A 17,482-nucleotide genomic window follows, 5' to 3' on the forward strand; every position below is an offset into this window, starting at 1 on the left:
CTGCACAACTTGGGGTCTCCACCGTATTTACTTGGGAGAGCCAGTCGAAGTTTCAAAGAGGATACTGGAGGTGGTGTGCGCTGAGCTGCAGTATGCTGCTGTAAGGCGGCAGTCAGTTGCTGGATCTGCTGTGACTGTTGCTGGATCTGCTGAGCCTGTTGGGCGACCACTCTGGCTACGTCACGGATATCAGTCACCTCGCCGGGATCCACGGTTGGAGCCTACTGTAACGCCTGGAGTCGTGGATCCTCTGTACCGTCACTAGCGATGGCATAATCCGCACCAGGGAGCGGAGTCTAAGGGGCCGCTGGTTTTCACCAGAGCCCGCCGCAAGGCGGGATGGGTTTACTGCGGCAGGCGACCCCCAGGTCGCTACCCCTGGCTTGGTTTGCTAGTGACGGCGGGCAAGGTGTAGCAGGAGCAGTAGGCAGGTGATAGTGCTGGCAGTGGTCAATAGGCGTAACCGCAGGTGACAGAGGCAGTGCTCAGGAACATCGGACTAAGCAGCGGGCAGGAACTAGGGACAAGGACAGCGGACAGGAACAACAGGGAGCTGGTCCAAACGCTATAGGAAGCATGTAGAGGTTCCAACACGAGGAACAGGGCATGCTGGGATTTATAGGGAGTGTTAGTGTGTACACACCAATTAGGGGCGGACTGGCCCTTTAAATTTGAGACAGCCGGCGCGCGCGCCCTAGGAAACGGGGACGCGCGCGCCGGCCAGGACAGACGGAGACAGGAGCGGGGCGAGGTAAGGCGCCCCCCAGGGCCGAGCCAGAGGCAGCGCCAGGTCCCTGCACATGAACACCGGCGGCTGCCTGGGACAGAGGGAAGTTGCGGTGGCGGCCCGGAGCACGGGACGCCGCCGCAGCCATGACAGAGTGTCAGCCAGGGTACCCTCAGCACTCTGCTCATCCCAGGTAACAGGGTCTGGGGCCTGTGTCACCTATTAGTACGGTTCAGCCAACTCTAGTGGGCATAAGGTGGTGTGAAGACTCTAGAGAGGTCAATACATGGGCACAGGTTGTCTCATTCTTTTTCTTCTATATACTCAACCTCCTGGCAGAGCACATTACTACTTGGGTTGAGACTCTCACCGCACTCTCCTCTCTACTACCTCAGTACAACCTTATCCACTTTACTACATCCTACTCAGCACTTATCTCACAGATCTGGTGGTTCTATGTCTCAGTATTTATTGGAACTCGATCAAGTATATATCCGAGCTCATCTGTATTACCTGTTGCACATTTGCCGATAGTAAATCAAGTCACCGTTATCCACAGAGTCTGTAACTATTATTCACCACCTGCACAGCAGATACACCGCAACCTTGGGACATCTCCCCTGTCTGTGGGTGGGGGGTCCTACTATCGGGGAGGGTCATTATACCGCTATGACCCCCTGTCACAATCCCAAGGGACCCGGCAGCAACCCGACAGGACACCGACCACAAGGGAGGAGGGTACAGCCGACCTTACACCTTCGAAGCAGACGTGCCATCACACCTGTGTGCCCACCTGGCACTGGCGTCACGTGACAACATAATAAGGTCCAGCTGTATCTCGGCCACCCACCATAGAAGTGGCGTCACACTACAACATCTAGCAAGTGACCGTCCGTCCCACCTCTGTAACACCATCCGGAGGTCACACCACATATACAATTTACTACTCTCTGATATCCTGTATCCTGAGCGGAGACTCCCTGCACTATATCCTGTATCCTGAGCGGAGACTCCCAGCACTATATCCTGTATCCTGAGCGGAGACTCCCAGCACTATATCCTGTATCCTGAGCGGAGACTCCCTGCACTATATCCTGTATCCTGAGCGGAGACTCCCTGCACTATATCCTGTATCCTGAGCGGAGACTCCCTGCACTATATCCTGTATCCTGAGCGGAGACTCCCTGCACTATATCCTGTATCCTGAGCGGAGACTCCCTGCACTATATCCTGTATCCTGAGCGTAGACTCCCTGCACTATATCCTGTATCCTGAGCGGAGACTCCCTGCACTATATCCTGTATCCTGAGCGGAGACTCCCTGCACTATATCCTGTATCCTGAGCGTAGACTCCCTGCACTATATCCTGTATCCTGAGCGGAGACTCCCTGCACTATATCCTGTATCCTGAGCGGAGACTCCCTGCACTATATCCTCCATCCTGAGCGGAGACTCCCTGCACTATATCCTGTATCCTGAGCGGAGACTCCCTGCACTATATCCTGTATCCTGAGCGGAGACTCCCTGCACTATATCCTCCATCCTGAGCGGAGACTCCCTGCACTATATCCTGTATCCTGAGCGGAGACTCCCTGCACTATATCCTCCATCCTGAGCGGAGACTCCCTGCACTATATCCTGTATCCTGAGCGTAGACTCCCAGCACTATATCCTCCATCCTGAGCGGAGACTCCCTGCACTATATCCTGTATCCTGAGCGGAGACTCCCAGCACTATATCCTCCATCCTGAGCGGAGACTCCCTGCACTATATCCTCCATCCTGAGCGGAGACTCCCTGCACTATATCCTGTATCCTGAGCGGAGACTCCCTGCACTATATCCTGTATCCTGAGCGGAGACTCCCAGCACTATATCCTGTATCCTGAGCGGAGACTCCCTGCACTATATCCTGTATCCTGAGCGGAGACTCCCTGCACTATATCCTGTATCCTGAGCGGAGACTCCCTGCACTATATCCTGTATCCTGAGCGGAGACTCCCAGCACTATATCCTGTATCCTGAGCGGAGACTCCCAGCACTATATCCTGTATCCTGAGCGGAGACTCCCTGCACTATATCCTGTATCCTGAGCGGAGACTCCCTGCACTATATCCTGTATCCTGAGCGGAGACTCCCTGCACTATATCCTGTATCCTGAGCGGAGACTCCCTGCACTATATCCTGTATCCTGAGCGGAGACTCCCAGCACTATATCCTCCATCCTGAGCGGAGACTCCCTGCACTATATCCTGTATCCTGAGCGGAGACTCCCAGCACTATATCCTCCATCCTGAGCGGAGACTCCCAGCACTATATCCTGTATCCTGAGCGGAGACTCCCTGCACTATATCCTGTATTCCGCCATCTTGGACTCTTGTAGCTCGGTCGCTGTTTCGTCTCCTCTGAAGATAAAAGTGAAAAGTTTACACCGTCTGTAATAATTGTGCAACAACAGAAACCGTGCGAAACCCCGAGGAAAAGGGGAAGAAGAGACGGGAAATCTGCAGAGTCCACACAATCCTGATTACACAACGTCTCCTGCTGTAACCGTAATATTGTCCTGTGTATGTATACCCCACCTATCACCGACCCTGTATACCCCATCTATCCCCGACCCTGAATACCCCACCTATCCCCGACCCTGTATACCCCACCTATCCCCGACCCTGTATACCCCACCTATCCCCGACCCTGTATACCCCACCTATCCCCGACCCTGTATACCCCACCTATCCCCGACCCTGTATTCCCCACCTATCACCATCCCTGTAAACCCCACCAGCAGAATAGTGAGTGCAGCTCTGGAGTATAATACAGGATGTAACTTAGGATCAGTACAGGATCAGTAATGTTATGTATGTACACAGTGACCCCACCAGCAGAATAGTGAGTGCAGCTCTGGAGTATAATATATGATGTACAGTATCTCAGGATCAGTAATGTGATAGTGATTACAGCTCTGGAGCACAAGCTGCTGGTTTCCGGTGCTGCAGCCTCCTCTGACCTCTCATCTCCTCCTCAGGTTCTCTCTCACAATCTCTGCACGGTGTTGAACGTCCCGCACGATCCAGTGGCTCTGGAGGAACATTTCCGGGATGATGATGAGGGTCCGGTGTCCAACCAGGGATACATGCCGTACCTGAACAGGTTCATCCTGGATAAGGTGAGCTCCACCCTCCACCATATCCCTCAGTGGAGAGCCCCTTTAAGCTTCAGCTCCCGGTGATTCACAGCAGTCTCTTCTCCTCAGTGCTGTGTAATATGAGCTTTATCCATCTCATAGAGCGAAGAGGGACATCAGCAAAGAATGAGGGACATCAGCAAAGAATGAGGGAGATCAGCGGACAATGAGGGAGATCAGCGACCAATGAGGGATCAGGGAACAGTAAGGGAGATCAGCGAACAGTAAGGGAGATCAGCGGACAGTGAGGGAGGTCAGCAACCAATGTGTCAGCTCGTAACAATGTATCAGCCTGTCACGCTGTATCATCCTGTCACGCTGTATCGTCCTGTCACACTTTTATCGTCCTGTCACGCTGTATCAGCCTGTCACGCTGTATCAGCCTGTCACACTGTATCGTCCTGTCACGCTGTATCGGCCTGTCACACTGTATCGTCGTATCACACTGTATCGTCCTGTCACAGTGTATCGTCCTGTCACGCTGTATCTTCCTGTCACGCTGTATCTTCCTGTCACGCTGTATCGGCCTGTCACGCTGTATCGTCCTGTCACGCTGTATCGTCCTGTCACGCTGTATCGTCCTGTCACACTGTATCGTCGTATCACACTGTATCGTCCTGTCACTGTATCGTCCTGTCGCGCTGTATCGTCCTGTCACGCTGTATCGTCCTGTCACGCTGTATCATCCTGTCACGCTTTATCGGCCTGTCACACTGTATCGTCCTGTCGCGCTGTATCTTCCTGTCACGCTGTATCTTCCTGTCACGCTGTATCTTCCTGTCACGCTGTATCGCCCTGTCACGCTGTATCGTCCTGTCACCCTGTATCGTCCTGTCACACTGTATCGTTCTGTCACACTGTATCGTCCTGTCACACTGTATCGTCGTATCACACTGTATCGTCCTGTCACGCTATATCGTCCTGTCACACTGTATCGTCCTGTCACGCTGTATCGTCCTGTCACACTGTATCGCCGGGGGGTGTTCAGGGGGGGGGGGGATAGTCTGCCTCTTCCTCCTCGCTCTGTTCTGAGGCTTCTTTTCAGGTGAATCTTAATAGGAGTATAACATAAGATGTTCCTGTCACATGTGGCGTCTCCCTGAGGTAGCAGAGCCGGCCCGGCGTCATCCGCTCTGCTGCTCCGCACTAGGAGGAAGGGAGAGCCGGCGGCTGATATAGAGTCTGTGATCTCTGGATACACAGGAGGAGAGTGAGGAGGGTGCAGAGGGCCCGGGGTGGGGGGGCTGGGGGGCAGGAGGGGTATGCGCCCACCCCTGGATGTACCCACACACACTCCTTTATATAGTACAGTGTATAGTGCAGGAGTAATGTGAGGAACCACAGAGCCCAGCAGGTAACCAGGGAAAACTGAAAAATCTTCTTAAAGGTGCAGTACACGATAAGAGTCTGTATTACAGCACAGTAGATGATGGCGGTGCTGACTGACAGCCCTCTGATGATACTCTGGAATATACGTCACAGCTTCCCTCTGGTAGTATATAGAGGGGCTTGTCTTTAGGGGCAGGGGCCTACTCGAGGGAAGGGGGGCTTATTCAGACCCTTGGGCTCTCATTTAGAGGGGGCTCTGCCCCCCCTGTGTGAGTGGTGATGAGCAGCACCTGCATCTACAGGGACGAGCGTCCGCCTATTGCTGTCTGTGGGCACCGAGTGACACAGGATCAGGAACGCAGGCCCCACCTCTGGGTAAGCTAACCGTCAGGGTGACCCCTTAGGAATCCTAGCACTGGCAGCAGAGTTCTTAGCTTAGATTGAGCTGTTCTGACTGCTGACGGGTGTAGAGGACTCCACTCCGTTCAATTTACCTGCAGCGTCACTGGAATTTACCTGCAGCGGAAACAAAGTATTACACAACGCAATGGTAGAGTTCAGGGGTCACCGATGGGCACAGACCTGGGGTTTAGCAAGACCCCCGCCTGCTGCCTGGACAGCTCAGAGGTTCCCACATCATAAAGGATGAATGTCGTCTCCTTCATTGACTCGGAAATAAGGAAACCGATTGTAGATGATGAGTCACATGACCGATCGGAAAATCCGATTACTGAGAACAATGGAGGCGACTGAGCGGAAAGGAGAAGAAGTAGTGTACACACAGTGACCCCACCAGCAGAATAGTGAGTGCAGCTCTGGAGTATAATACAGGATGTAACTCAGGATCAGTAATGTATGTACACAGTGACCCCACCAGCAGAATAGTGAGTGCAGCTCTGGGGTATAATACAGGATGTAACTCAGGATCAGTAATGTATGTACTCAGTGACCCCACCAGCAGAATAGTGAGTGCAGCTCTGGGGTATAATACAGGATGTAACTCAGGATCAGTAATGTATGTACTCAGTGACCCCACCAGCAGAATAGGGAGTGCAGCTCCGGAGTATAATACAGGATGTAACTCAGGATCAGTAATGTATGTACACAGTGACCCCACCAGCAGAATAGTGAGTGCAGCTCCGGGGTATAATACAGGATGTAACTCAGGATCAGTAATGTAATGTATATACACAGTGACCCCACCAGCAGAATAGTGAGTGCAGCTCCGGGGTATAATACAGGATGTAACTCAGGATCAGTAATGTAATGTATATACACAGTGACCCCACCAGCAGAATAGCGAGTGCAGCTCTGGGGTATAATACAGGATGTAACTCAGGATCAGTAATGTATGTACACAGTGACCCCCACCAGCAGAATAGTGAGTGCAGCTCTGGAGTATAATACAGGATGTAACTCAGGATCAGTAAATGTATGTACACAGTGACCCCACCAGCAGAATAATGAGTGCAGCTCTGGGGTATAATACAGGATGTAACTCAGGATCAGTAATGTAATGTATGTACACAGTGACCCCACCAGCAGAATAGTGAGTGCAGCTCTGGGGTATAATACAGGATGTAACTCAGGATCAGTAATGTAATGTATGTACACAGTGACCCCACCAGCAGAATAATGAGTGCAGCTCTGGGGTATAATACAGGATGTAACTCAGGATCAGTAATGTAATGTATGTACTCAGTGACCCCACCAGCAGAATAGTGAGTGCAGCTCTGGGGTATAATACAGGATGTAACTCAGGATCAGTAATGTATGTACTCAGTGACCCCACCAGCAGAATAGGGAGTGCAGCTCCGGAGTATAATACAGGATGTAACTCAGGATCAGTAATGTATGTACACAGTGACCCCACCAGCAGAATAGTGAGTGCAGCTCCGGGGTATAATACAGGATGTAACTCAGGATCAGTAATGTAATGTATATACACAGTGACCCCACCAGCAGAATAGTGAGTGCAGCTCCGGGGTATAATACAGGATGTAACTCAGGATCAGTAATGTAATGTATATACACAGTGACCCCACCAGCAGAATAGCGAGTGCAGCTCTGGGGTATAATACAGGATGTAACTCAGGATCAGTAATGTATGTACACAGTGACCCCCACCAGCAGAATAGTGAGTGCAGCTCTGGAGTATAATACAGGATGTAACTCAGGATCAGTAAATGTATGTACACAGTGACCCCACCAGCAGAATAATGAGTGCAGCTCTGGGGTATAATACAGGATGTAACTCAGGATCAGTAATGTAATGTATGTACACAGTGACCCCACCAGCAGAATAGTGAGTGCAGCTCTGGAGGGTGTGGTTACTGGGTGTGTCTGCGTTTGCTGCTGAGTTCCACACTTCCAGACTTCCAGGAGGAGAGAGGCTGATTTACCACCTGCTTCCCCAGGAAGGTGGCAGCTTCCTGGGAGAGTCTTCAGCATGGATCCCCTGACCTCCACCTCCCGGTCAAGGCCGGCGGGGGGTGTAGAGTGTAAGCTACCGGCCAGCGCTCCGGCTGGAGGGGTAAGAAGATCTAGTAGGGTTCGCAGCAATGTGGACCCAGCCCTTCCAGCGACGGATGGAAGCCGCAAGGTTTCTGATGTTGATACAAAGCCTGCAAGCAAGGTGAGCGGAAGACGGGGTGCAGGTGCAGCTGCACGGAGGGGCTCCCAGGAGAGTCAGGTGGTGGAGCAGTGGGGTCTCAGGGGGCCCAAAGAGTCTGCAGCCACCTATGGCTCCAGAATAGCTGCAAAGCTTGCTGAGTATGAGCAGCTGGGAAAGAGACTGAAGGGGTTAAGAGACGACCTGAGTTTTGCTAAACACAGAGCCAGCTCAGCCCCAAAGAAACAGAAGCCTGGACTCACAGCAAAGGTGAAGTCTCTGCAGCAGGAGATCACAGATGGGGAGCTGCAGAGGATGGTTATCCTGGAGGGCAGCGATGTCTTCAGAGAGAAGCTCCTCAATGAAGACAGGTTTGCCAGGATGAAATCCCCAAAGAGGGAGGAGGAGGATGGGGGTGATTGTTCTGCGGATGGTGAGAGCAGTAGTGAGGAAGAGGAAGGTGAAGATATGGAAGCTGGAGAGACCCCTGTGACAGCGAGTCTGGAGGACTTGGCTACAAAATCTTCCAGCGCACAAGGGGTGGATGAGTCCCAGCTGAGTCTACCTGCAGGACAAGTGGCCTTACCGACATCTTCAGGAGAAGGCTCTACAGAGGATGATGATGATGGTGATGATGACGATTCTGGAGGAGCTCTGCTTGCACAAATAAAACAGATTGAATCCCCAGTGCACATGGAGAACTTCAGCTTTGGAGATGACCTGGGGAAGGAGGAGTTAATTAAAAAGAAGAAAAAAAGCAAGAAAAAGAGGAAGAAGCCAGCAGAGCAGGTGAACCTCGTGTATGTTCCCTTTGTGCAGTCTGGGGCGGCTGGAAAGTCGTCTCAGGGTGCAGATACTGGTAATCTGACTGTCCCCACTTCTGCTACTGTGGAGCGGGGCCAGAAAGCCAGTAAGAGTACAACCAAGATGGCGGAGAGTGCCGACCTCGCTGGTCAGGGTAGTGAGGTCGGTAATGGTGTAGGAGCGGCCAGGGGGCCGGACAGTTTGGTGGCTGAGGTGACGTGTGCAGGGCGCTCCTCTGCAGGTAAAGGGAGGAGTGTCCCAGTGCCAGCGGCTGGCACATTGCCCGGGCGGTCGGGCATCAAAACCAAGCTTGTGCGTGATCCTTTGAGTGGACCTGGAGCTGCAGGGCGCTCCTCTGCAGGCAAAGGGAGGAGTGTCCAGGCTTCGAGAGAAGGCATAAGTGCCAGCGATAAGACGGAGGTGGGCAGCGGTCGCTGTGCTGCAGGTCACTCCTCTGCAGGCAAGGGGAGGAGTGTCATTAAGTTGCCAGGAGGTGTTAGTGGTCCGATGAGTGTGTCTGCTGTAACGGGGCACTCCTATATAGGCGCAGGGGTCGTCTGTGCCCCCGGAAATGCAGAAACATCTCTGGTGGATCTTACTGCTGGGGAAGGAGCCAGCAATAAAGAGACTGTCACTAAGTCAGGTGCCTGTCTGGTGCCGCAGGTACACACCAATGGACATGACATTAATGAAGCCATGCTTCAGGCGGTGCAGGAGATTGAGGCAGAGGTGCTGGCTGAGGCTGAGGGCCGGACAGGTGGCAATGCTGCATCTCCCCAAGTTAAGGGGAAGACAGTTGCCCAGTCAAATGTGCCCGGGGATGCCAAGGATGCCACTGCTAATGCCAGATCTGCTATATCTCATGGTAATGTAATAAAGCCAGCCAGACTACAGGTAGGCCAGTCCAGCCCAGCTAGGCAGGGTATATTTGATGCTGATATTATTGTTTCTTCTGTGGTTGCTGGGGGGAGTGGGGATGGTCCGGCTGCCCCCCCAGTGGTGGCTGCTCCAGTAAGGAGCTATGCCAATGTCACTGCTGGGGGAACTAGGGGATCCTCATCTCCTAATCCAGGAGAAGGTAACTTGCAACGGCGCCTCCTGGAGGCGTTAAGGAGAGGAGACAGAACGCTCCAAGTAGAGGGCCGGGAGGTCGACCTGTCCTTCTACGTAGAAAGACATGGGCTTGGGGCATTCCGAGAGCATAATGGGGAAGTGGTCTGGTCCCTTCCGACATCCGGGCAGGAGGTTGGCCGTAGGAACGTGGCCCGTCTGGTATGGAGAGGCAGTGATGCGTGCCCATCCAGGGCAAAGGTGGTGGAGCTTCTCTTCCAGATGAGTTTCAGGGCGAATGACATCTTTGCCCTGATCCACCCCTATGGTACCTCTGAATTCGACATCAGCTTTGTGAAACCAGAGGGACTTGAGCTCTTCTGGTCCAATCACGAGCTGGTGAAGGATGAGCCTGTGTGGCGGGATTTCGCTGTAAAGGCGGTATCCCGTCAGAGTTCCGTCAAGAAAGTGACCGTTTTGACGCGCAACGAGTCGCTTTCTTGCTATGACATCATGACCTGGCTAGGCAGGTATGGGGAGGTGACGGACATCCCCAAAAAAAATCTGGATGAGCATGGTATTTGGTCCGGAGCCTGGACATTTTCCGTTCGCCTCCGTCGTTCAGGTAACACTGTCGCACACATACCATCTGCTGCCTTCCTCGGACGCGATAGGATCCAAGTCTTTTATCAGGGGCAGCCGAAGCTGTGTCACAGGTGTGGGGATCCCACCCACTTTAGTGCAAACTGCACTAAGCTGATTTGTGCATTGTGCGGTGCGGAGGGTCATCTGGCTGCCGCCTGTGGCCGGATTCGCTGTCACCTGTGTGGTGACCTTGGTCACCCATTTAGCAGGTGTCCACGCTCATTCTCCAATGCTGCGGCCGCCCAAGATGGGGAGAGCCTTGTTGTTGCCTCACCTGGGGAAGGGACCAGCAGAGGAGAAGGGGCACTAGTGCCAGTGAAGAAGGTAAAAAACAAGACCCCCTCTAAGCTAAGGCGAGAGGAGAAGCGCAGAAGGAGCAGGGACCTGGGAAGTTCCCTGGTGGCAGGAGTAACCAGTGGTCCTGCTCCAGATGCCGTCTTAGAGGGAACAGCTGAGGCTCTAGAGGATATTGAGTTAGATGAAGAGATAAGGAGACTTCGTAAAGAGGAGGCAAAGAGAGCCATTTCCTCCAGTTCCTCCCAATATGAAAGTTTGGATGAGGACGGTGGGAAAGGGCAAAATGAAAAACGTAAGTGCGACAGTAGGAGGCAAAGCCAGAGGGGGCCTAGGGCATCTTCTTCTTTGTCCTCCGGTGTTGCGGGCCAAGTGCCAAAGGAAAGCCTGACTGACCCCCCTCTGATCGTTCTGTCCAATAGGTACCAGGCCCTCGGCAAATCCGAGGTTGAGGGACTGATTTTGGAGACGGTGAGGTCTCCAGGAGGTGCCGAGCCTGTTCCTTCTGAGGCAGTTTCCTTGGGAGGTCAGGTGGCCCCTGGGTCAGGAGATGAGGATCTGGGTATGGATATGTCTGCATCTTTAAAGCGGGTTAAAGAGAAGGCATCTTCTGATGGGGAAGGTGGTAAAAAGAAGGGTAGGAAATAAAGAGACAAGGCTGTCCAACTCGATCACCCATGATGGCGGCACTCACCCCATTGACTGTGGCATCCATTAACTGTGCCAGCATTAAGTCGGATACGGCTAGATTTGCAGCCTTTGATTTTCTCGGTCGTATTAACGCCGACATTTTGTTTTTGCAGGAGACCAGGTTGACAGACCAAGCCTTGCTAGTAAAAGCCAAGCGAGAGTGGAGGCATGGACCTTCACACTGGTCTCTTGCGGCTGAGCCGTATAGTGGGGTGGCGGTCCTTTTTACCGCTCCTGTAGAATGCAGACGGGTTATCGAGTTGGAAATGGGGAGGTGCCTGATCTTGGATGTCCTCATGAAGGGGCAAGAGCTCAGGCTCATTAACATCTATGCCCCACAAACTAAGTGGGACCGTAAAAGCCTTTTTATGAGGATTAAGCCCTTTCTTTTTACGAGTCGGCAGGTGATCTTTGGTGGAGACTTCAATACTATCACGAGGTCTCAGGACAGGAGAGGCGCCAAAGACAAGCTGGCTTATGATAGCATGGCCCTGATTAGTATAGTTAGGGAAGCTCGCCTAGAGGATGCCCACATCCGGACACCCTCGGGCCACGCGGGTTTCACCTATCATCGAGGTAGCTGCAGGTCTAGATTAGACAGGTTTTATTTAAAGGAGGAAGCCGTCTCTTCCGCAGTGTCCGTGGTTGAGGTGGAGTTCTCCGACCACTGTCTAATTTTGTTTTCCCTGAATGTTTCAGAGACCCCCCGGATGGGTAGAGGCTACTGGAGGCTGAATTCGTCCCTCCTGGAAGAAGCAGAGGTAAGACAATCCTTTGAGGATTTTCTTCAGAGTCAGGTACCTCTACTGGGCCTATGTAGTAGTAAGTCAGAGTGGTGGGAGATATTCAAGAAGCGGGTTGCGAGGTTCTTCCGCCAGCTCTCAAGCCTCAGATCCCTGAATAGGTATCGTGTGTATCAGGGCCTGAGGAGGAAACTCGAGCATCTCGTCTCGACTGGAGGTAGTAGAGAGGAGATCTCCAGAGTGAAAGCCTTGCTCATGAGGTGTCAGTATGATAGGCACGCATCTTTAGTTTTTGAGAGGGATTTCGGGAGGTACCGCTCGCCCGACCCCTACAGAAACTGTAAGATGTCAGTGAGTAGTAAGATCGTGACTGGACTGGTTGATAGTACGGGATCTCTGAACCGGTCCAGATCAGGGATCCTGGAGGTCGTCAGATCCTTTTACTCACACCTCTTGGGGAGGAAGGATCTAGATCGGGATGTGATGTCGGGTTTCCTGGCTGAAACCATTCCTGAGCCAGGGGTAGACCCCTCTCTTGATGTTTTGGCAGAAGAGATCAGGGAAGAGGAAGTTAGACTGGCGATTGAAGGGCTTGCCCTCAAGAAGTCGCCAGGTCCAGATGGCTTAACATCTGAGTGGTATAAGACCTTCAGGGACCTCTTGGTTCCCCTCTTGACCGAGGTCTTCAATGAGTGTCTCTCCTCGGGCACTCTGCCGAGGTCAATGAGGAGGTCAGCCCTGATTCTTCTGTCAAAGGGTAAAGATTCGAGCCGTATTGAGAATTGGAGGCCCATAGCTCTTCTCAATGCGGACAGGAAGATTCTGGCCAAGATACTGTTTAATCGGCTGGTGAAGTTTGCACCCCGGCTCCTTTCGGGGGCTCAGCACTGCTCTGTTCCAGGCCGAAGCACCTTAAGTGCTGTCCTTAGTGTCAGGGAGGCAGTGGAGCGGAGTAGTGCGGGTCTTTGGAAGGGGTACTTGCTGTCCCTGGATCAGGCCAAAGCATTTGATCGGGTGAACCACGAGTACCTCTGGTCCGTCCTTCGGAGATATGGCCTACCAGATACTTTTGTCAATTGGCTTAAGATCTTGTATGCAGGGGCAGAGAGTTTCCCGCTGGTGAACGGTTGGTCTGGCCGCTCTTTTGAGGTTGGGTCTGGGGTTCGCCAGGGCTGTCCTTTGAGCCCACTGTTGTATGTGTTCGCGATTGACCCTTTCCTTAGGAGGGTTGGTTGTGGACCATTGGCAGGGGTCGGGATGAGCCTGGAGGAACCAGAAGCCACCCTGAGAGTGGTAGCGTACGCTGATGATGTCACTGTTTTTGTATCCTCGAGAGGGGAGGCAGATATGGTGATGTCTGAAGTGGAGCGCTACTCGGAGGCGTCCGGGTCCAAGATCAACCAGGATAAGTGTGAGAGTCTCTGGCTGGGAGGGGGAGATCCCAGGTTTGATCTCCCGGGCACCCTTCCAGAGCCCCAAGAGTCAGCAAAAGTATTGGGCATCACATTTGGCCAGGGTGATTACCCCACTGAAAACTGGGATGGTAGGCTCCAGGATGCCACACGGAGGGTGGACCAGTGGAAGGGTTGGTCTTTGACCCTCAGGGAAAGGGTACACCTGATCAAATCGTACCTGCTCCCTTTGTTCATCTACCTGGGCAGTGTATGTATCTTGCCAGAGGCTTCCTATACTAGGATCTACAGCCTGTTCTTCCAGCTGTTATGGGGGAATAGGCTGAACCTGGTCAAGAGAGAGGTTACGTACCGCACAAGGAGACTTGGGGGTTTGTCTATGGTGAACCCTGTGGTGTTCTTAGTGAACACCTTCTTGAAAGCTAACATCGCAAACCTCTGGAAAGAGAGGGCTCCTCAGTGGGTACTCTCCTGCAGGGAATGGTTTCGGCCTTTCTTCCAGGAATGGGAGACAGGAGGGCGAGTGAAGGACCTTCGTACACCACATGGGTATCTCCCGGCTTACGCTACCCCGACTCTGAAGATGATACGTCGGTGGGGTCTGGGAATGTGGGAGATCAGGACTCAGTCAAGGAAATTCCTTGACCAAAGGGTTCTGTTGACCCATTTCCAGAAGCCCCTGGCGCTCAGGGATTGCCCAGGTCGGGATCTGAGGGTTGGGTTAAATCTTTTGAATTCAAAGAGGATCCCCCAGAAGTTTTGGGACTTGGCCTGGCGCTGCTTCCAGGGGAAGCTATATGTGAGGGACAATTTGAAGTGCAGGAGCTCCGATGATCGGGGGTGTCCCCGAGAGGAGTGTGGGAATACGCTAGAGAGTATGGATCATTTCCTGCTTCATTGTCCCTTCAATATAGGGGTTTACACCAGGGTGGGCGCCTCCATAGGTTGGAGTCAGTTAGTCAGTCTCGCCTATCCGGAGTGGGCTTATGGGGCATTCAGGAACCTGGGTGGCCGAGATCGCTGCACGTTATTCTTAGTCAGCATAGTAGTTAGGTACCACACGTGGAACGCACGGTGTCTAGTATCTACACAGCGTAGAGTCCTCTCCGAGGTGGAGGTCTGTAGGAACATCACTGGTGACCTTGGGAAGATCAGGTCTTTGGAGTATGGCAGGCTGGGTACCAGTAGGGCTTCTCTCCTGTGGAGAGAGTTGTCTAGTGTGTGTGTGTGTGTGGTGGTGGTGGGGGGTTAGGTGGGAGTTATGTATACGGGGATGGGAGGTTTGGTTGGTGAATTGTGCTGGGGTGTGTGTGAGTAGGGGGGTGCTGTGTGTGTGTTGAAGAGAAAAAAAAAAAAAAAAAAAAAAAAGCTTTGTGTAGTTTTGTTTTCTTATTTTGTTCAGTTATGTCCAAGCAGGGACTGTATTAAGTTAGAGTCAAGCATGGCTCAAACATGTTATAGCTTTTTGGCCTTTGGTCTAAAGTGTCTTTACTATATTATTTCTGTGTGCTGTGAGGTGTGAGTGTGGGGTAGATAGTAGCGGTGGTGGGGGTGGTAATAGTTGTAAGTTTGGGGGATTTTGGTAGTATCTTATAATGAAGCTGGACTGGCCAGTGAGGCAGGTGTGAGGGATGATTTCCTTTCCGTAAAGATATTGTTTAAGAATTTATTAATTTGTTGTTTTTGTTATAAGCAGAAAAGCTTTGTATTTGTTTTTGTTCTGGCTGATGGAGCCGCGTTTATGTTTATGTAGTTATACTTGTTATGTTTTATATTTTTCTAATAAAAAGAATTACAGGATGTAACTCAGGATCAGTAAATGTATGTACACAGTGACCCCACCAGCAGAATAGTGAGCGCAGCTCTGGAGTATAATACAGGATGTAACTCAGGATCAGTAATGTAATGTATGTACACAGTGACCCCACCAGCAGAATAATGAGTGCAGCTCTGGGGTATAATACAGGATTTAACTCAGGATCAGTATTGTAATGTATGTACACAGTGACCCCACCAGCAGAATAGTGAGTGCAGCTCTGGGGTATAATACAGGATGTAACTCAGGAGCAGTAATGTATGTACACAGTGACCCCACCAGCAGAATAATGAGTGCAGCTCTGGGGTATAATACAGGATTTAACTCAGGATCAGTATTGTAATGTATGTACACAGTGACCCCACCAGCAGAATAGTGAGTGCAGCTCTGGAGTATAATACAGGATGTAACTCAGGATCAGTAATGTATGTACACAGTGACCCCACCAGCAGAATAATGAGTGCAGCTCTGGAGTATAATACAGGATGTAACTCAGGATCAGTAAATGTATGTACACAGTGACCTCACCAGCAGAATAGTGAGTGCAGCTCTGGTGTATAATACAGGATGTAACTCAGCAATGTAATGTATGTACACAGTGACCCCACCAGCAGAATAGTGACTGCAGCTCTGGGGCATAATACAGGATGTAACTCAGCAATGTAATGTATGTACACAGTGACCCCACCAGCAGAATAGTGACTGCAGCTCTAAGTGTTATACAATGTGCAGTGTTGGGGTCTCGCATTTCTTGCGTTTCCCCCCCATCTTCCGGATACATCTCCGCTGTGGTCGCTGTTGCTGTCGGCATCCGGATTACCATGACAAAGGTGCGGAGACGCTGTCACCCCCTCTTCTTTTATGGGGGGGGGGGGGGGGGGCTCGTTCGGGATTTTGCAGAAAGTTCTCGCTTTTCTCAGATGCAAATGAATTATTGATCTTGCAGAGAAGGAAACAAGGCGAGTGAACAGGGGGCTCATTGTGGTCCGGGGGGCTGGCCCTGCGCCCAGATGGACAACTCCATCTTATAACATGGAGGGCCGGGGCCCCCACAGTCCGCCCGACACTTAACCCTTCCCAGACCTTCTCAGCTGTGGCGCGGATGGGGAAACCTGAAGCATTTATATATGTAACCTCAGCGGATGGCGCTGGATTATAAGAAGGTGGTGGCGGCTTGTGTAACAGGGGATGAGGGAACAGAAGATGAAGGAAGTGAAGAAGCGGTTGCCATGCGGAGTGTCCTGTGATATAGTGGGGGCTCAGCTGCTTCTAAGGGGTCCAGGTGTTAATTAGAGATACTAGCTGTAACCCACATGGAATGGATCATAATAAATCTGTACACAGTGAGCTCCCTCTAGTGGTGGCCACAGGCAGACAGAAAATTATCATGTAACTGTATACTGCTTATACATTGGAATAAATAATACATCTGTATGCAAAGAGATCCCCCTAGTGGTGTCCACAGGCACAGTTATCATGTAACTGTATACTGATTATACATTGGGGTAAATAATAAATCTATATACAGAGAGCTCCCCCTAGTGGTGGCCACAGACAGACAGTTGTCATGTAACTGTATACTGATTATACATTGACCTGAATAATACATCTGTATACAGTGAGCTCCCCCTAGTGGTGGCCACAGGCAGACAGTTATCATGTAGCTGTATACTGATTATACATTGACCTGAATAATACATCTGTATACAGTGAGCTCCCCCTAGTGGTGGCCACAGGCAGACAGTTATCATGTAGCTGTATACTGATTATACATTGGGGTAAGTAATAAATCTGTATACAGAGAGCTCCCCCTAGTGGTGGGCAAAGGCAGAGTTATCATGTAGCTGTATACTGATTATACATTGGAATAAATAACACATCTGTATACAGAGAGCTCCCCCTAGTGGTGACCACAGGCAGACAGAAGGTTACCATGTCTATGCAGGGCTGCTGAAGCTCAGTAAACCAAATGTTACTTATACAGTTCTATACAGATAAATTATATAAATCGCTACCCGCTAGGATGGAGCTTGCCGTCCTGTTAGAGGGTCCGCCACTGTGTTACAATCGCCCCATAGCATCTATCATAGTCATGTTTGTGGTTCGGGTGTTCTTGGTCAGTCGGAGGGACTTTGTATTAGCTCTCATATTCTGTGATATATATATATATATATATACG

At 51.4% G+C, this 17,482-nt stretch overlaps 1 protein-coding gene across 1 annotated transcript in view; it reads left to right on the forward strand.

Annotated features, from left to right (window-relative positions):
* Positions 1 to 17,482, forward strand: part of SWAP70 (switching B cell complex subunit SWAP70) — a 51,772-nt gene that overhangs the window by 17,969 nt on the left and 16,321 nt on the right. Inside the window, exon 2 of the mRNA XM_069965030.1 lies at positions 3,751 to 3,891. Within this exon, the coding sequence (XP_069821131.1) occupies positions 3,751 to 3,891 (141 nt within the window). The remainder of the gene's footprint in view (positions 1 to 3,750; positions 3,892 to 17,482) is intronic.

The sequence above is a fragment of the Dendropsophus ebraccatus genome, chromosome 4 (genome assembly GCF_027789765.1).
Source record: "Dendropsophus ebraccatus isolate aDenEbr1 chromosome 4, aDenEbr1.pat, whole genome shotgun sequence".
Classification (NCBI taxonomy): Eukaryota; Metazoa; Chordata; class Amphibia; order Anura; family Hylidae; genus Dendropsophus; species Dendropsophus ebraccatus.